This window comes from Wasmannia auropunctata, unplaced genomic scaffold (assembly GCF_000956235.1).
Source record: "Wasmannia auropunctata unplaced genomic scaffold, wasmannia.A_1.0 LD334233.1, whole genome shotgun sequence".
In the NCBI taxonomy this organism is placed as follows: Eukaryota; Metazoa; Arthropoda; class Insecta; order Hymenoptera; family Formicidae; genus Wasmannia; species Wasmannia auropunctata.
The window spans coordinates 125,799-146,288 of NW_012028657.1; the positions used below are offsets into that span (position 1 = coordinate 125,799).

At 44.2% G+C, this 20,490-nt stretch overlaps 1 protein-coding gene across 2 annotated transcripts in view; it reads left to right on the forward strand.

The window, feature by feature from the left end:
• LOC105459004 (MAP kinase-interacting serine/threonine-protein kinase 1) overlaps positions 1 to 18,231 on the forward strand; it is a 25,134-nt gene extending 6,903 nt beyond the window's left edge. Inside the window, exons 1-4 of one of the 2 annotated variants that reach the window (XM_011704662.1) lie at positions 9,910 to 10,053; positions 10,484 to 10,840; positions 11,436 to 12,006; positions 12,097 to 18,231. In XM_011704662.1, the coding sequence (XP_011702964.1) occupies positions 10,023 to 10,053; positions 10,484 to 10,840; positions 11,436 to 12,006; positions 12,097 to 12,553 (1,416 nt within the window). In that variant the 5' untranslated portion in view covers positions 9,910 to 10,022 and the 3' untranslated portion in view covers positions 12,554 to 18,231. Of the gene's footprint in view, positions 1 to 9,909; positions 10,054 to 10,483; positions 10,841 to 11,435; positions 12,007 to 12,096 lie in introns of those variants that run through there. The other variant, XM_011704661.1, reaches the window with a different exon arrangement.
• The last annotated feature ends 2,259 nt before the right edge of the window (positions 18,232 to 20,490 follow it).

Below are 20,490 nucleotides of genomic sequence, written 5' to 3' on the forward strand. Positions count from 1 at the left end.
GGGGGGGGGTGTGGAAGGGGGGTCGATCGAAAGGATGCCGATTTTCCGGAGAGAAATTAAGAGGAAGACGCGAGTGTCTCTCATCTCGTGGTAATTCCGTAATTCTCGAAGACGCGATTAATCGTATCCTGCCGAAGCCTCCTCGACATCCAATCCTCTCTCTCGTTACGCTTCATTTTTGGCACAGTCCAGTCGTGAAATCCGAATCCATGCCGAGAGAGAGAGAGAGAGATTTCTCGACGTCTCGTCAGCTATTGTCTTCGCGCGCGAAGAGACGCGCGTTCGAGTGACACACACTCGGGAGTCCGACCGACTCTCGCCTCGAGTCTTGCCTGCAACTCGGTGACGATTAATGGGGAGCTCCTTGTGACGGAAGCTCCCCGCCGCGCCGCGGGGAAACTGACTTCTCGTTACGTCGTCGTCGTCGTCGACGTCTCTCGTCGAGCGACGACAAGAATGACCCGGACTATATTTGTCGTCGATTAACGCAGTCATCGCCGCGCACGCGAGTTAAATATAACTCGCGTGCACCCGCGCGTTATCCGATCGAGTTGCCCCTCCTCCCCCTTTCCCTCCCCCCCCCCTCCTCTTCTCCCTCGCCCCCGCGGAGCGACGACGTGGCGATTCGAGAGCTCTATATGTATCTCACGGTTCCGATTCAGCGAAGCTTTTCTCTCCGCGGCCGCGTATTTCGTATAACTTCAAGCCCTCCCCCCCCCCCTCCCGCCGCGGAACATCGTCTTCTCGTCAGAAAGTCAGTCATCACGATCGTCGTCCGCGGGGGACAATGAGATCGACCACCGGCGCGGCGACGGCGACGACGGCGGCGGCGGCCTGCAGTTACGCGGGGAGGACATTCGGTGCCCGGCTCCGCTCCTCCGAGTCTCCGGCTCCGATTTCTCCTCGACCCACGCGCGAGAGCGAGATATTCCCGCGGCCCCGCGGTCGTCGCGTCTCGTCTCCATTCTCGAAGGAGTGGCGCGCAACGAGGATCAAGTTGTCGATTCACAGCACCCGCTCGCTCGCTCGCTCGTTGGTACCTTTATATTACTCGCTCTTTTGTTGCTGTATCGCGAACGTCCTCCGCAAATGTGTCCTCGCCCACGCGCGCGCGTCTCTTCCGCGTCTCCTCGCTCGCGAGGGACACCGCCGCGCGCCGGCGATCGCGTCATCTCGACACACGTCGTATCGTCGGACTTAAGAGGGGGGGGGGGGGTCATGCCACCTTTGACGTTTTATAGAACGATACCTAAAGTTTGGGATTTTTCTGTGGGTAAATGGATAACTTTATTTAAAATCTGCTTAGAGGACATTATTGTATTATACATATATAAGAAACTAAAAAAATATTTTTTATTTTTCTTATGTCCAAAATGACGGCGCACTGGCCTACACATGCGAAATCCCTTTTTTTCCTATCGGTGTACAGAATTCCAGGTACACGGCTTGATCTTGAACAAAACACAAAGAATTTTCGTTATTAAAAAATATGGAAGTACGTAGGGATTTTTCCTAAATATTGATTTTTCTCGTAATGGCAGCTATTTTAAGAAAGACTCTTGTACTAGCGAAAAATACACGTTTTTCGTAAAATAGCGAGTAACGTTTCGAGAAAAATCAATATTTAGAAAAATCTCTACGTACTTCCTATAGTTTTTAATATGTAAACAATGAAAATTCTTTGTATTTTGTTCAAGATCAAATCGTGTGCCTGCAATCTTGTACGCTGATTTCAAGATTTAGAAAAAAGGCATTCGGCAAATAGGCCAATGCGTCACCATTTTGAACATTAAAAAAAGAAAAAAAAATTTTTATTTTATTATATATGTACAATAAAGTCCTTAAAGCAAATTTTTAATAAAGTTTATCTGTTTACCCAGAAAAAATCCCAAACTTATAAGTATCATTTTAGGTCCTCAAAGGTGGCATGACCCCTTAAGAGATCGAGGTTGAATTCTTCGAAGGAGACTCCCTCTCTTACTCTTTCTCTCTCTCTCTCTCTCTCTCTCTCATTTTCTCTCTCGCAGTTGATTAACTTTCTGAGAACTTTAGATAATTCGATAATTCTTCAATCCTGCGCGATGTTGCCGATGTTTCCAACTTTTTCTTTCAAATGAGCGAAGGCCAAGTGTATCTCGTTTTCAGCTTCATTTAATCGGGCTGGTTTAGTACGAATCAAAGAACGAATCATTTTATTATTTGGAATTGGAATTTATGGAGGAAAATATATTGTTTGCTGATTATAATCCGCATATACGAATACGATAGATTACCGCAACGCATTATGTCGAGTCCAGTTCACGATATAAGACCGCAAAGGGTACTATAAATACGTAGTCTAATTCAAATGATGCGTTTATCATGGATAATCCCTATCCCTTTGCAATCGACTGCGTCACTCGCTTGTACTTATTAAAGTATCGAAAGCTTCGTATTGATAATGTGCTTGTTATTAATATGTTTATGATATATAACGTGTACAATTTTTAATATATTTACTATATGTACCTATATATATAATGTGTATATATATATATATATATATATATATGTATAATTATGTTAATATACAGTAAGTATATTAAATATGTTTATACTTACTGTATATTAACATAATTATAATTGTGTGTAATAAGCGAGAATAAACTGCACTTGACAAGAATTCGAATATTAGATGCAATTAATATCCGCACGATTGCGCGAGATTAAAATTCGAAGGACCTTTCCGTTAACGTGAAACCTTTGTGCGTATATTTTAATACGCGAAAGTGTGTTCGAGGACCGTCTCGCTCGGTCCGAGACGATGACGACGGTCGTCGTGGAAGCGATCGCTTGTAGATACAGCGTGACCCCCTCGAGCCGAGGCGATATACATCTCGCGCGTAAATATCTCGCTGCCGTCGTATATCTCCGTTAACACGCGGATCGTGAATCGCGTACCGGTCGGTCTCTCTCGGTAGAGCTGCACCTTCGCAGCGCCAACCGAGTGAACTTTCCCAGCGCGCGACGAGAGAGAGAGAGAGAGAGAGAGAGAGAGAGAGCACAGAGAGGGAAACACCGAACTCTGCCGTCGGCACGACGCGACGCGACGCGACGCGCACGGTCACGGTATCGGCGACGCGACGGTCCCATTTTTAGCGGCTGAATTAGAAAGTGCCGGAGGACAGGGGAACCTATACCTTATACGTGGTGTGCACGGACCAGAGCTGTGTGCAAAGTCAAACCCGCCGGCCGCGTTAGAGGAGTTTCACTTCCAGGGAAGAGTGACCCCAAAAAGGTGGTTTTTTTTCGCCCGTTTTTTTCTGGGCTCTCGATTATTGGGGACTGGACTGTGCGCCAAATGACCTTATAATGAGACATCGATCACAGAGAAAGTTGAGATGACAATTGTTATCACAGCTGGAAGAGGGAGAGGGAGGGGAATCACTTATTACGTCTCTTTACGCGAAAAATCGAAAGATTTTTTTACATCCGAAACCGAGCGTCATTTATATGTAAAACTGCGATCAAACTGCTTCATCGGCTGGCTCAACCTTCTTAAAATACCTGGTGTGTGAAGTTGACATCCCCAAATGCGAATTTTGACAAAATCTACATGGCATTAGATTGTCCACAATTTGTCCAGATTTGTCCAATAATAATTTTTTTGTCCACTCTTGGAAAAAATTTAGAAAAAGAAAGACAAATTTTAACGTAAGCACCCCTAAGTGCGTTTTTTTTTTAATTATATACGAGATTCGATTCTAATGCCATGCAGATTTTGTTAAAACTCGCATTTAGGGGTGCCAACTTCACACATCTTAAAATACCGGACCTCGCAGATCTGTGATAATTCCATAATGAACTTTGATTTTATCCCCCCCCCCTTTCTCCAGCTCTAATAACAATCGTCACCTCAAACTTGAAACTTTCTCTATAATTAACGTCTCATTAATAAGGTATCACTTGGCACACAGTTCAGTCCCAAGATCGAGAGTTCAAAAAACGGGCGATTTTTTGAGTCATTTCTGTCATTCGGGACCTGATCGACCGTCGCGCGCGTGGATCGTTAGGACGGAGTCGGAGATCGATCGAATTTCGTTCGACGGTTCGTCGCGCTTAAAATTAAAAGTTCGCGTGCGTGAATCGGTGCCGTTCAGCCTGAACTCTCCACCGCGGCCGTCGGGGCCAGTTGGATTATTCCAGAGCGCGTACACGTGTCCCCGAAACACGCAATGGAGACGCTATATACCAAAGGCTTCTAGAAGCTCCCATTGTTGTTGCCGAAACGGCGAGGGGAGGAGGAGGAGGAGGAGGGGGGGGGTGAGAAGCGAACCGAGGGGAATTGTTCCCTTCTTCATTTACCATATATCCCCCGGCCGAAATCGATTGCCGCCGCGTACGCTTCCCGTCCCTGATGGAACACAAAAGTTCGGTCCTCCTCTGTAATCGTGCAGGTTCCACCCCTCTAGAAATCCCCGGGACTTCCCCCTCCCTCCCTCCCTCCCGCGTGTTTCGTTATACACGAGGGGGGAAAAAGTATATCCCACACGCGAGATACTCGAGAGGCCCAGGGGATACTCGGGAAAGGGAGATCACGATGAATGGAAACGGCAGTTCTCAATAATATTTCTTTCCCACTCAATTATATTGTCGCATCTATTTTTTTGTTTTTCTTTCTACACGGTTTAATCACCTTACCCGCGATCTGGGTCTCCACTGTTTCGGTCGAGACGTGGCGGCGCAGACCTCGAGTGTTACGTGATCGGCGTGTAAAAACGCGTTAATTTTATGATCGCCGATAATTTTATGACGCGTTGGAAATAGCTGGGAGGAGGGAGGGGAGGAAGACAACGTCAACTGGATGATAATTATAACGATGCGCGGGCATTATTTTAAACCTTCGGCTAACGGGAGTGTGGTTAATTCATAAAGGCGACCGGTATCCCGATGAATGCAGAGCTCTCCCCCTGGTTATACGCGACGCGCGGGGAAATCTTTTTTCGTAGCAGTTCCATTACCTATATCTCTCTTTTTTTTTTCTTTACAACGAAGAACGTCGAACGTTATATCGAGTGTCGATTACGGCGAAAGTGCGAAAAGCAATTAAGGTAGAGCTTGCAAAATGAACGAAGGATATTTCCTAAATCGATAAATCCTTGCCTATCTACAGTCTTGGCCATAAATATAAAGTGCAATCTCAATATGTTGCGTTTTCTTGGAAAATAAAAGTCATAGAAAAATTAATAAGATTATTGAAGTATAAATAATTATTTCTTAATAAAAACCTGTCTTTTTAGAAATTTAATTTTTTTCGTTAGATTCAAAATATCTTCAATTCAGGGCTGTGTATATGTCGTATCGATTTAATTAACTTTTAATTAATATCGTAATTAATTAGATTAATTTTTATTTATCGAAGTTCATTGTACTTCTATTACGACACGAGGACGAGCGTTAAAAGCGTTACACATCCGGCGATGAAAATTATCGTTGGCGATGATGAACGAGAGAGAGTGAGAGAGCGGAGGAACTCGGGGAGGAGAATGACTAACACACACACATACACACACACACACACACAGTCGCGCGATGATACCGCGGCCTGTCGATAAGGCCTCTCTCGCAATAATAAACGCGGCGATAACGCGAAACGCGAGTAGTCCGTCACGTGTGGTAGGCCACGAGCTACATATACTTTGTCCCGCAAATAAACACGCGTTCGTCGTGCGTTGCGCAACGCACGTCTTCAGGAGATGATGCCCCGTTTTACACGAACGTGTATATGCATATTCACGCTGAAAAATTGCCGCTTACCGCTATTTTTAGACCGCCGCCGCCGCCTTTGTCCCGTCATTGGGTCGGAGTCTTCGTCCGCGTATAATCGCGTGAATAATAGAGGCGAACTAGATTAACAGTAGTTTTTCAAACACACACACACACAAACACACACACACACACACACACGATGCGTTTGCGAAATTACGTGAGCCTGTACTTCACGTCCGCTAATGGAGATCCGTTAAGTCCGTTAATGGAAGTCCCATTATAAAGTCCAGCGCGCGGAGAAGAATTAAGACGCGCGCCACTGAATTGTGATCGACTCTGAATCCCGGACGGATACATGTCTTCTTTTCTTTTTTTCCAGGCGATGGCACCTGCCGGGACGTGGCCTCGACGGGGGAGTCCATGAGCGCGGTGCAGGCCCGTCAGGAGGAGGCGCGACGCAAGAGGCGCAGGAAGAGACGTTCCGGCTCCTCCGTGGTGTCCTCCTGCTTCCAAGGTAAATTCGCACGGCGTGATTCGGCGACGGGGAGAGAGAGAACACGGGAGAGAGGGGGCGAGAGAAACGTTGCAGCGTTTGCACGCGTGGAGAAATTCGCGCGCGACCTATCCAGATCCTGTCGCAAGGGAGAGAGATAGAAAGAGAGAGAGACAGAGAGAGAGAGAGAGAGAGGCACAAAGAATGAGGAGGAGGGAGGAGAGGGTGCGAGCGGAAGTCGGGTAGAACGGCTGTTCGCGCGATCCTTTGACGCGAGGCCGGAATTACCTCGCGCGCGCACGCACCCCGCGATGGCGACGGCAGTTCTCTCTCTCTCTCTCTCTTTATCTTGCACCCGGTGACTTGCAGTCCTCCGTAGGTATGTGTGACCTTGGACAAGTTCGGAACGTTCGAGAAACGTGCGCGCGCGCGCAGAGGGGGGAAAGGGATGGAGAGAGGGCGATAATCGATCGCGCAGGCGGCCTGGAATTTTGCGCGCCGCTTGTGTTTATAAACACCGGAAGTTCGCAGTTCACTCCTGTACTCCTCTGCGGTTCCCGAGGCCGAGGGGGTAATACACCTCGGGAAGAATAGACCGGAGGGGAGCAAAACAATGCCGAGAGGGAGGGGGGGGGGATCCTCTTTCACTCTCTCTTTCTCGGGAGAGCCTCGAGCGGAGATTACCTTTTTTTCTTCTTCCTACTTCATGGGTCTGTCGCGCGCGCATTCTGTTTGTGTATGTATACATACAGGTGACGTAATCGGACGGAGACACGTCCGGTAATTACCTTCGCGAGTAATTCGCGCGAGTATATAAAGAATACGCGCGTTCTTACGCCACCCCTTGGCCGGCAAACTGGTTGACGACGCGAGGAACGCGGGGTCGGAATTAATCCGAGTGAGCTGCGCAGCTGGCAAATACGGTTATTCGGCCACGGAGCCGCTCGCTCGATCGATACGGGCGCGCGCGGCGCGGCGGCGGCGGCGGCGGCGATGGCCCACAGAGAGCCACGAATTTCGTTGTGCGTTGTTTTCGAGAGCGTCGGTTCGCGCGCTGGCCGACCCTCGAACTCGAAGACGGCCAACTCATTTCAGTTGGCGTCATAATTTGCAAATAATTAATGTTTTATGTAACTATTCATGAGCAATTATTTGTGAACGGGATTCATGAGGAAGTTGATTAATATTAATAGGCGTGATATAGGCGGAATAATAATTAATTTGCTTAACTGATTAACTTATTGAATAATTGATTTAAAAGGAGTAAAAACCGGTAAAAAAAAAAGTATTCCTTATCATTCTCAATCATTGACGTGTATAATTTTACGTGAAAAATTTTAATAAGTACGTATAAATACAGAGTCGAACCTCTATAACTCGAAAACCGACTCGAGAAACTTCGAATTTTTTTTTTTACTTTAAAACCCATTATAAATTATAAATTCTCGTACAAAGCTTCCGTAATTTTCGTATGTTAATTCTCTTTTAGGTCCAGTTTCATAATATACGGTTAACGAAAAAGTTAGGTTAACTCAAACTTGAAAGTTTACTTAAAACACACTTTCATAAGCTTATAGTCAAATAAACTAAAGGTTACGTGTACATCAGTTGAGTTGGCATCGAGTTAACTTGAGTCCTAATCAAACATTAAACAATAAACTTCTTGGTAATTTTTAACCTTTAGGTAACCATATATTATGAAAGTGGATCTTATTCGAACTTCGATAAGGCGAAATCTTTATAACTCAAAAATTTTTATAGCTTTATAGTTCCCTTGAGATTCGAGTTAACGAGGTTAGACTGTACGTATAAATTTTACAAAAAAAAATTTAGTAAGTATGTAAACGATTGGAATTGAAGAAATCACAGTTGTATGGATATTTTTGAAGGAAGAAAATAATAATTGTTAAAAGTAGTATCGTTAAAAACAGCTTATATAAAAGGTTACAGATTAAATTATTAATTCTTCTCTTCACAGACGAGTATAGTATGTATGTACACACATTTATTCACGTTTCGGCGATTCGATGAAATGTTGACAAATTTCGGTCGTTGCACAACGCCGTTAAAAAAAATGTTGATCTCATTTCAAGCAAAACTTGTGTGCGAAGAATCAAGTTCGCAATCTCGGGCTGGTTGCGTCATTCCGCGTGATCGATTCGCGAGCTTGGCGCTCGGTTCGAGAAGCTTCTACTCCGGCTCTGTGGAATCGTATATGCCATCGGTATAACTATATTACTAAAGTCGATGGAACGCTTAATCGAGAATCCACCGAGGGTGTATAACTTTGTATACGAAACTGTCGTGGGCATCCGATTGCGGTTGGTCAAAATTGATCGGGAAGTAATTTCCTCGAAGAGAGAGGGCGAAAGAGAGAGAGAGAGAGAGAGAGAGAGAGAGAGAGAGAGAGGAATCGTCTCGGTTGTGTACGTCGTTATAGCGAGCGATCGCTAACCGGCGGGCCCTTCGCGTGTGCGATATTATTTTTCTCGTGGGTCGCTATAATTGCGAGTGGGTCGATGATCGCGCAATATTTTCGAGGCGCGCTATTTTCGCCCGGGCCGCCGGTTAAAATTGGCGCAGAGAACGAACGTATAAAGACGTGGAGGCATATTATCGGCCTCCGGTTGCTAGGCGCTAAGCGACGCCTGCCATGCGCGCGTATCCTGACGTGTAATATCGGAGCGGGATAGGGTGGGATGGGTGGTGTGTGCGAGAGAGAGAGAGAGTGAGAGAGATGCGCGGGAAGGGCGAACGGAGACGCGGTAGGGATGGACCAGGGAGAGAGACGCGCACGCGGTGGGCATGGCACGGCGCCGTTGGAGGAAAGGAGTCTGGCGTGCGCAGACGTAGCCTGGCGGCGCGGACTTCCGAGAGAGAGGGAAAATTCGGTGTATGTGCGTCGTAGTTCCATGCTATGATCTCGGCCACCCCCTCTCGACCTTGACATTGCCTGGTCGTTAGAGCAGGACGCACGTACACACACGTACACACACATACACACACAACATACATCACACACGCACGCGCACACACACACACACACACACACACTGCGCATCGCGCCGCTCGAGGTCCAAAGCCTGTTTAAACCGGAGATAATTGGGCCTTTCGAGCGTAACAAGGCAACCGCGATCAAACATGATCGTCAACAGGATCGAGACGGTTCTCCTTCAATGAACTCTCGGGGAGCCCGAGATACTCGAAATATTCCCAAATATGTATGTATACGACGCGGAACGAGGTGTAATAATAAAATTCGCAGCAACCTCCCGGCTAGCGCGGTGACCAGTTCCTGCCTTTCCCGGAAATCGGAAATTGAAGGAGAAAGGAAGAAAAAAAGAGGTGTCTCGCGACCGTTTCGACGCCCGCGATCGCGTAGCGCGGAGGAAAGCGTCTCTAACGCGCGGCTCTTCGAGTGACTTCGATCGATTCGGTTCACGACGTTCTTAGGTCCTTCCCCCCCTTTTGCCATTGCAATGACAACGCGATACGGCACGACGTAATCGCCGAGCGAGCGACGCGCAATTCCGTGCCGAATGGAGTATGTCGCACGCGCGCATTGATTCATCGCGGTGTGAATCCGCGTGTACGGAGCGCGCACCGAGAGGTTGCAGCGATTTGTCTTCTCTCTCTCTCTCTCTCTCTCTCTCTCTCTCTCTCGCGCTTACGACGAGCCTGAAAGTTTTGCAAGCCTCGGCAAGCGCGAGTGTTACGAGTTCAATTCCAGAAATGCCTCAATGTTGCTGCAAATATCCGAGCAAATATCCTATACCTATAGATGTTCGTGCATCTCGCAACCACATCTGACGGTAACGCAAACTGTTTGAACGCGTGGTAGATTAAGCACAAATATAAGAGACGATTGATTGCGTAATGTTGAAATTAACCGATAAAAATATACGACGGCCTGTTCAGATGACGGAATACATTTTTATCCTATTCGGAAATGTTTAACTCTGGGAACAAAAACATTCCATGCGACTTTATTATTATACTTGTTCACTGCAGTAGATGTTAAGACGTGTGAACTGTATATGATAATATGAAATGTGCAAAACGGGAGCATCGAGCGCTTTTAGTTTTTCATTCCCTCCCCCCTCTTCCCTTATTTTCTCGGAAGAGACCGCAAACTATGCGTGGGCGTATCGAGTAAAGTTCATTAAAGTAACCAAACAATCGAGAAAGCGAGGAGTCTGAAAAATGAGTATATGAGGAAGAACTGATGTTTTGCTGTTACAGAACTGTACAAACTGACCGGAGAGGTTCTTGGGGAGGGCGCCTACGCCTCGGTCCAGACTTGTACATCCCTCTACACGGACCTCGAGTACGCCGTGAAGATCATTGACAAGATACCCGGGCACGCGCGTGCCAGGGTGTTCAAGGAGGTCGAGACGTTCCACCATTGCCAGGGCCATCCGAACATCATACAGCTGATCGAGTTCTTCGAGGACGATGAGAAGTTCTACCTTGTGTTTGAGAAGATCAACGGTGGCCAGCTGTTGAACAGGATCCAGGAACGGATTCACTTCACCGAGAGAGAGGCGAGCCAGATCGTCAAAGAGATTGCGAGTGCGCTCGATTTTCTTCATAAGAAAGGTAAGATTTCAACGTGACGAATTCATATAGTCGATAAGAATCTTTAGGATATCCGTAGATTGTTATTCGGAACGGGTTAAAATCCACCTATTCCTTTACTCGCACAATCTTTAACTCTTCAATCATTCTTATAAACGGCGTCTACAATGAGACTCAAGACTTAAGATTTAAGAAAATTGACCAATCACAATCGATTATTCTCTTCTCACGTGAGATGAAATAATCGATCACAAGTCCCGAAACACAATAAGTGTAGTAGTAAGCCTTAAGCCGTAAGAAATGGACCAATCGTAGTCGAATGTGAAGAGAATAATTTTATCATGATTAGTCTCATTTCTTACGGCTTAAGGCTTACTACACCTATTGTGTTTCGGGACTAATTGATCAATTTTCTTAAATTTTAAGTCTTAAATCTCATTGTAGATGCCGCTTTACAAACCGAAATATACATTCGAAGGGTATCGAATCCGTCAGACTACGAGTCTATCGCTCTCACATAACGCCGCTACGCGTTACTCGATAAGGGTCATTAGAAATTAGGTCACAATTAATATTTCCATTTTTATGTGTTATATATATCTCGCTGTGTGTTCAGGTATTGCTCATAGAGATCTCAAGCCCGAGAACCTCTTGTGCGTGTATCCGGACAAGTTGACACCGATCAAGGTATGCGACTTCGATCTTGGATCAGGCATCAAGTTCAACAACTCGCTGTCTAGTCCTGTGGCAACGCCGCAACTTTTGACACCGGTGGGCAGCGCCGAGTTCATGGCGCCGGAAGTGGTCGAGGCTTTTATCGGCGAGGCCAATTATTATGACAAACGCTGTGATCTCTGGAGTCTCGGCGTCATTATGTACATTCTGCTCTGCGGTTATCCGCCCTTCTACGGAAACTGCGGCACCGACTGCGGCTGGGGCAGGGGCGAGAATTGCCAGGCCTGTCAGGAGTTGCTTTTCACCAGTATTCAGGAGGGCAGATACGAGTTCCCGGACAAGGAGTGGAGATGCATCTCCGAGGACGCGAAGGACCTGATCAGAGGCTTGCTCGTCAAGGAGGCCCACCAGAGGCTCAGCGCCGATAGTATTTTGAAACATCCCTGGATTAATCCCGGGCCGACTTCCGTCGAAACTGGTGATCGATCACTTACCACGCCTCATATCATAAGGTGAGCATACTTATGACCGCTTTTTCACGTTTTCCATTTTCTTCAATTGCTTCATCGTTTATAACACGCTCTGTTAACGTTGACCTCCAGGAGGAACAACTCCGCTAGAGAACTCTCAGCGTTCGCTGAGTCCGCAATGGCTGTGAATCGTGTGGTACTTCAGCATTTCTCTCTAAACCTCGAGGAGCTGGCGGAGAACCGGGAGCCTCGGCTGTCCACGTCGTCGACCGACGACGACAATCATCCGTACGGACACATGTCCGATTCCAGCAGCGAGCTGTCCGAGAACAGCAAGCACCTGACGACGCACTCGTCCAGCGAGTTCGACGGCACGCGGCCGAGGTCCTGCTCCGTGCGCTCCAGCGTCGATCTGAACGATCCCAAGATCATCGGCAAGAATCGCTGCATCGGTAAGGACTCGCTGCAGAATTGGTTCGGGCTGTCACCGCCGACCGAGAGCCGTCTGATGCAACGCCGTTTGAAGGCGCGCTCTGACCTGCTCGAACGTCAGACCGGCAAGGCGGTAATTGCGTCACCGAGTGGCTGAGAGGTCGCTGTAGAACCGATCACTTTTTCTCGCTACAGTATCACTTGTCTCTTTGTAGCTACGTGAAGAAAGAAAAAAAAAACCGCGAACGATGTACAATACCTTTTCCAATGGCTTAGGAAGCTAACGTAGCAGTAAGTCGAGTTTCTGATTCTGCGCGGATAATGAGAAACAGGCTCAATCATTTACGATAGTGACGACAGCGATAATAATCGAAAAAGTATTCGCCGCGAAAGAAAAGTTAATCGAAACGGTATATATTGTCGTCATCTTCTTTTTTTCGGTATAGTCCTAAGCTTCTTTTGTTTTAAACGTGTTTGCTTTTAACAGGCAGTTCGAATGGCAATCAGATTGTTTTTATTTCCAAGGAAAGATTCCTTCAATCTTCAAACTGATTTCAGATTAATTGGATAACGCGATAGAGTTATGGCTTTGAATAATGTAACTATTGAAATAATAATGTAATGAAAAGGAAAGTGTAAAATATAAAACAAGAGATTTATATATATAGAGATTTTCGTTTAAAATATAAATCTTAACTCTAATATAATGCTGTGTGCGCTGTAAACGTATTGAAGTGTATTCTGCCGTGACAGGCAAGAACGATATTTAATCATAATCGGAGCGAGAGGAAAAGATAATTATACCGCAGTTTGACTTCGATCATCTCATAGACGTTGCGCTCCGCGCGCGAGTAATTTCCTCTTCTCGCGTTTTTTTTTTCTTGGAAATAAAAGCAAGTCTGTTTTTCATTTTGAAATGCCGCTGTTATCCTCGCTGCGTGTAATCCGTTGTTCTCACGCAGTCGTATGTTGCATATTGTACAGAGAGTGAGAGTGAAAGAGAGATAGAGGAGAGAGATAGCTACGCAACACGCGCATCGAACATTGTATCATCATCCGCAGATACGCATACGAATTTACATACGGATACCACATTCGAACATATTTCGTTTCATTCTCGCACGTTCGAGATCCGTGTGTTGTGCAAAAGTAAATCAACAATTGTGGATAAGCAGAGCACATGATTCAGAAACGGTATGTTGATGCGTCAACCCGACGTTGACGCGGATCCTTATTCTTTCGCTACGTATAAGTAGGGTGTGAACGTTAAAGACACATGCGCGCGTTTCGTGTGTAGGACAGAAAGGAAAGAAGAAGAGGAGGAAGAAATGTAAAGACCCTCGTGATCGTGATAGTTCGTGCGCTGCTGAACGCACGAATGTCCTATTACGTAAATATTATTTTTATTTTTTTTTTGTTTGCTGAATTCTTTAAATTCGAAAAAGAAAAGAAAAAGGAGGAAAAAAAAATATCGACAGACGCAACCGATGCAAGGCGAAAAAGATGTTCCTTTTACTGCTTTTTTTTTTATATTGTTTCACGTACGTTCGAGCCATGATATATTCTCGAATCGGAGTATAAAAACGCGGGTGAGCGTATCTCGGCCCAACACACAGGTGCAGATTAGTTTGCTCATGTTAGATTAATAGAAAAACTCGATAGATGTAAGTCGGCAAAAGATTTCAAAGCAACATTTGAATGGTTAGAAGTTACGGGGAGCGGATCAAAATAAAAAAAAGAGAGAGAGAGAGAGAAAATGGCCAAGCTCGTTTAAAATTTCTCAGTTGTTAAATTACTGGATATCGTTTATTGATTTGTGTGTTAAATATTTTTTTTTTTGTAGAGTTTTATCGACCAAAAATTGTTTTAACACCAGCCCACCCACGATAATGCTTTATATCTTCGTACAAATTGTATTTGTCTTTTCTATATGAAAACCTTCGTTCTTACGGTTATACACCAAATCTCTATCGAAGCAGTTCGGGTTCGAGTAGAAACAAATTATCTATATACTTCTTTCTATATACTTTATCGTGTGTTTTAGATCAAAAAGGGAAAAAGATATGAGAAAGAAATTTCTTTCATTCACGTCTTGATGGCGGCGGGCAGAATTTTTACTCAGGGCAGCTGGTAGACGCTGCGCACGGTATATTCTATACTCGTACAATTTCGAAAGCGGCGAAGATTGGGAGAGAATGTGCGAAAAAGTTATCTGTAAGATATACAACGCGCGCGCGCGCGGTCCCTCCGGGATTAATGGCAAAGGGAGGGGGGAGGTGTTGTGTTGGCATCTCACTTTAGGATTCCGGGATATCTTTCTTTTGTAGATTGCGTTTAACTCCGGAGGGCCGCCGCGAGCGGTAATGTAACAACATGCGTTTGTACATTGTAATTACATCATTGGAAACTTTCTTAGAAAGTCATTCGCTTGCTGTAGGACACACGGCGGATGTGGCTTTTGTCAACTTCTGTCTTCTTTGTACTTTGTAAGTACCGGTAAAGATACAGGATTTAGAGTTTATAGCGCGCGTGGATGAGATTATACATATACATATACATATGAGAGTCCGTGTAAATAAAAAGAAAAAGCTACGATGTGTAGAGATTACGGAGAAAGCAATATATATAAAATGCGAGAGCTCTCTTAAGGAGGAAATATTGGAAGATTAATATATATTTATCGGCCTCTTTTGCGCAAGGTTGACAACAACTTTTTACATCATTCCTCAATCAGCTGGTAAACACATATACGAAATTATCTTTCTACCGTAAAAGAAGAAGTTCATTTTTTCCCGCTTGTCTTTCTCAATTTGTCTTGCGCGAAGTTTCCATACGGTGTGACCCATATTTTTTCACACATTAAGCGTACCGCTCGGAAAGGCTACAGAAATTGTTCATTATCCCTTTCTATCGGGAAACGATTTTTTTTTCTTGTGTCGATCGTGCGTTTTGGTAAAGTATCAATATAAGCTCGAATGTGTAAGCGAATGCCCTTTCTTCTTTTTTTTTAAACAAAAAAGGAGGAATATATAATTATAAGAAGACATGAAAATGAGGTGTGCATGAGGAAGTGTGCCGGGTGAGAAAAAAAAATATAAAAGGAAAAGAAAAAAATATACAAATGGCCATAATACAGATCTGTATAAGCGTAACGAATTTAAGATTGTATAATAGATTGCGAGTGTAATGTGTGCATGTGTGCACGCGCGCGCGCGCGTGTGTGTGTTTTTGCAAGCGTGAAGTGGAAGAAACTAATTGCTAGCCTTTAAGAGAAAACCCAACACATTGTCGTAAGTTCGTAGCGTAAGGCACCGCTGAGTCATACCGACCGTTTGTCAGATCGTTGTTTATTTTTATCCTTTTACACACATCTCCACCACACCATTGTGTACCGTTTCGCGGAGTGGCTCGATACTTTTGACACTTCGGTTCGTACCATTTCACGAAGAAGGAGGAGTTGAAGGAGAAACGGTCAGCGATTAATTGTTTTCGATCGCCGAAGATTGGAATTGTGATAATGCTTCTTGCGCGAGTGGCTGGACCATAACATTTGGATTTCGGTATAGCGCAGCGGTCGGAACTTGTACATGCGAAAACGCGAAAACATTTATCATTCTCATTTTCTTCCCTAGTAGTACACAGTAGGCGTTATAAGGTCCTTTTGCCGAGTGGCGGTTAACGCGAGAGAGAGAGAGAGAGAGAGAGAGAGAGAATGTAACCGTAGGGAGGGAGGGATGGGGGAGAGTCCGTGGGCGATGTGATGTGTTTTTCGCGTCGTGCCAACGCCGTGGCGCGGCGACAAATCCTACGAGAAACGAGTCACGATACGTGAGGAGAGCGAGAAAAATTTTCGTTACACTTTTTCAAGGAAAAAAAAGCGCGAAAAAAATGAATAAAAAATAATCGTCACGTGTCATATACATACATATATATATATATATATATATTTTAAGTGGTACGCATCCCGTTCCTCTTATCTTCTAACCCGCACACTCTTCGTCGGGCCTCTTTGTCCCGTCGCTTATCAAGTACCCGCGCGGTTGACACATATCTTCACGAAGGATGCGCATCTTCCTTTTTCTTCGTGAAAGAAAAAAAAGGAGGTATATTATCAAGCACGCGAGACGAGTGCATCCTCCTTTTTTACGAGAGAGAGAGAAATATATAGAAGAGATATTGTCAAAAGCACAGGCTATTGTGTTCGAGATCACGTCACCGGCGGTCTTTGGTTTCGACGAAAAGGTCAATTCTGTTTGGGGGGGAGGGGGAGAAAAATGAGTGTGCGGCTCGACAAGAGCTGATTTTCCATCACTTTTCTTATTCTTGTAATCGTAGTAGGGTATGTCGATCGAAGGTGAGATAGTAAGAGAAAAAAAAAACCTGGAGAATGTAAATAAGATTTATCTCGTAGCTATAGTGCCTATATCCTAAAAGAAACTAGATCGATAGGTAGTGTTCCCCGGTTTTCATCCTACCAATCTTTCTCCTTCCATCGTCCTTTCACCCCTTCCCTCCTTTCCACAAAACGTAACGACCCTCACACACATTTTCACGGCCTTCTAAACCGACCACCATCCCTCTCGTCCATCCTTCTCCTCTCCCTCAAAATCGAAACATTCCTCTCCGTATCGACCTTCAACTCCAACCGAACTCTCCTCCTCCCTCCCTCCTTCCTCCTGTTCCTCTTCCTATGTGTCACCTCCCTGCGTCACGATCCCTACTTCCACGCGTCCCAAAAAAATTGTTATAAAACGAGAAAAATGGCCAAAAAATATTTTTTATTTTTCATACCCACTTGTATGTAGAACATATATGATATATTTTTTTGACACGGTTGAGGAGACGGAGCTTGATTACGAAGAAAGAAGGGAGCGGCCGTATCGCATTCTCGCGGGGACCGTTCTCTCCAGATTCCGATTGAAAACATTCGGGGGAGAATGGTCGGGGGATGCGATGGCCTCTCTTTTATTCCTTGCGTTTGGTGCGATATCTTACTGCTTAGTATTAGAGGTTTTGTAAACCGAAGTCGCTCTTCAGTTTTGTGAGAGAGTAAGAGAGAGAGAGAGAGAAACGTTCGAGAACATGGGCTGAAGTCCATTTAACAACGTGCTCACGTACAATTTTCAATACAAAACTGTATTATTCAAAAATGTTTACGCTTTTTTTTTTTTTTTTTTTTTTCAAGAAAAGAATATTAAATCCCGACCCCGAGACAGCAAAGTAACGTCAAAGTGATGTCTTTGACGACATTTTGACGTCAAAGTAACAAATAACTTTGTTACCTGGGGTGATGTCTTTCCGGTTTTACCGCAATTAATTTAAACATAACGAATCATTTAACTTGGATCTGGGACATGTCGACCAGCTTCACTTTTATGAAACGCGAATGGGCGGTATTTATCAGATTTTCAGAAGAAGTACATCGCGTGAGCACGTGAGGCGCTAAAAATTTCTCGTACGTACTTTTATCCGTATTTTAAGTGGCGCGCGTTAGGTAGCCTAGCGCGAGAAAACATGTAAATGTTGAGACTGGATTACGAACGTACAAAAATACCTTATACCTGTAAACAAGACATGTTAATCACTTCGCGATTCGATCAGCGCGCACGATCGTCCGAGGGAGCGAGGAGGAACGCTCGTAATGCGAAATTTTTTTCGATTCGATCCACGTGCGGCAATTGTTTACGAACTATACGAACATTCGGTCCGAACGAAATCTGATTGCAGATCGGCAAATGGCGTGATTTGATGAAAAAAAAGAAAAAAAAAAGAAAATCTGATTTGTCATTATTCCTCACACGATTGATCATTAAAATGTATATTTTTTAAGTGAAATATTAAGACATTTTATTACATTCTTTCCTTCACACCATACACATAAATACACACACACACACACACACACACGCATGTGTGCACATACATAAAGCCAGCGGCACACACGATACACGTTTTCCTGCTGGATTGCTTGTGTGTTAGTAAATTACTAAAATTGTATCACACAGAACGTTGAATTTCTATAGTAATTTACTAAGCGCAAGCAATCCAGCAAAAAAATGTGCATCGTGCACCGCTGGCCTAACATACGCGTACAAATACATTCATGCATCCGTCGACATCGCATTTATTTTTCTCTCGATTTATACATTGCCTCGCATATCCGCGCCGCGCTATTGTTTTGCAATCGTCGACCCGGCAACATTCATCTCATCCCATCTTAAATTTGTAGATATATATATATCACGTGGTTATATCGAGCGATGCACAGGCGAGCATGCGACTGGAACGTTGATACTAATTCTCGGAAGCCCGATTTCATTTCACTGATAAACGGCACACGCGAGAGACAAGCTGTGAAAGGCGGACGAGTTTAGTTTTATATATCTCACTCCATTGGAATCCGAAAGTTAGATTTCAATATCCCGAGAACGTGTTAACGCGTCTTATGATCTCGTTCGCGAGGACCGTACCAAGTTAAACTTACAATTAGAGAAGCCCTTAGTAAAAAAAAAAAAACGTCGGAGTTCTGTGTAAAATCGTGTCCATGTCGAAGGAAGTTAATTAGAGAGTAGCCGACTTGTACACTTAACTAACAAAAACAAAAAAAAACAAAAAAATCTATAGGGGTTCGTCGAAAGAATGCGGGAGACGTTCGGAGAGTTTTGTTACGCTCGTGCGTTATTTGTTCTCAAATTAAAGCGCTTCTCGACGGGATTTCCGGCACGGGACGCATTTCGACATGGCCGCGGTTCCAGGGGGGGGGGGGAACCAAGGAGAGATCGCCAAGGAGATCGTTATTTAATTTCGTACGTGCACGCCGTCCTTGCGCGCCGACGTTCAAGTCGGCCACAAGCGTATATACGAGTACAAATTGCAGCCCTTCGTGTTAAAAAAAAAGTACAGGCGGGGATCTTCTAATGAGTGTAAAAAGCTTCGACGGTTCGTCGTGTTTAAACAAAAAAAGAGAGACGTATCGTCAAAGCGGTTACGTTCTCTCTCTCGAAGTACAGTCCTACCCCCCCCCCCCAACGAGAGACCGTCGATGCCTTTTACACTTTTTTTCGAAGCACCCTGCGCGAGTCGACGAAGGCGACCGGACGGAAGTACAGTCGAACTTCCGCATTTTAATCTTTGCCGCTATTCTTTACTTTGTGAGAGGGCTGCAAGACGTTATAAAGTCTCGAAATCAGTATTTTTCATCCCTATATGTTAAATATATATTTGTTTCCCTAGTAAAATTTTCGTGATTTAAAACAAATTCCTGCAGCCCTTTAAAGATTAAACAATTAAGACTGTGTAAACTTAATTTTCCTCTCTCGCGCGTTGTACTTACCGTTTGATTTTGTTTGACGAGAATTTGCTTGATGAATTCGTCTTTCATTCGCTTTCTCATTCTGAATTAATCGCGATCATACCCCGATGGAAATATTTCTCAGAATTTTTCATAGATTTTTTCAAAACTTTTGTGTAATTTTCGGATTTTTTAGAAGTTCTGTATAATTTTGTAACTTTTTAGAAAATTTCTTAGATTTTTTGTAATTGAGATACTTTCCAGAAGTACTGAAATACATCTCTCTCTAAAATTCTCCATATGTCTGAATTCTAAAATATTCTAAGTTTTTTTAAATTTCTTCATTTTATAATTTCTGAAGAAAATTTATAAAATCTGTAAAAGTTTACGAAATTTTTTTAGAAATCTTCATAAATTTTAAATAAATGAGATAAATTTTATAAAATAAAATATATTATATGAGAATTTTTTCATCAAGAGAGGTTTTCCGTAAAATGAGTCATTTTCCGTAAAATTATTTTTAAAACATAAAATAAAAATTAAGATTACAGATATTACAGAGATTACACGATTCTAACTTACTAAAAATACGGAGATTCGACTGTGCGTCTGATTTGTAGTTACTGAAACGTCGGATCGTTTCCTCTGCAAAAGAAAACGATGTCGATTTATCTCCCGCCCGCCTTCAAAACGGAGAGTCGTGATCGCGTTTTACTAGCCTCGGTCGACAACGAAAAGCTCCATATTGAAAGCTGAGGGATATTTTCGAATCGGTTATATCCTATAGAAAAATATTACGTCAG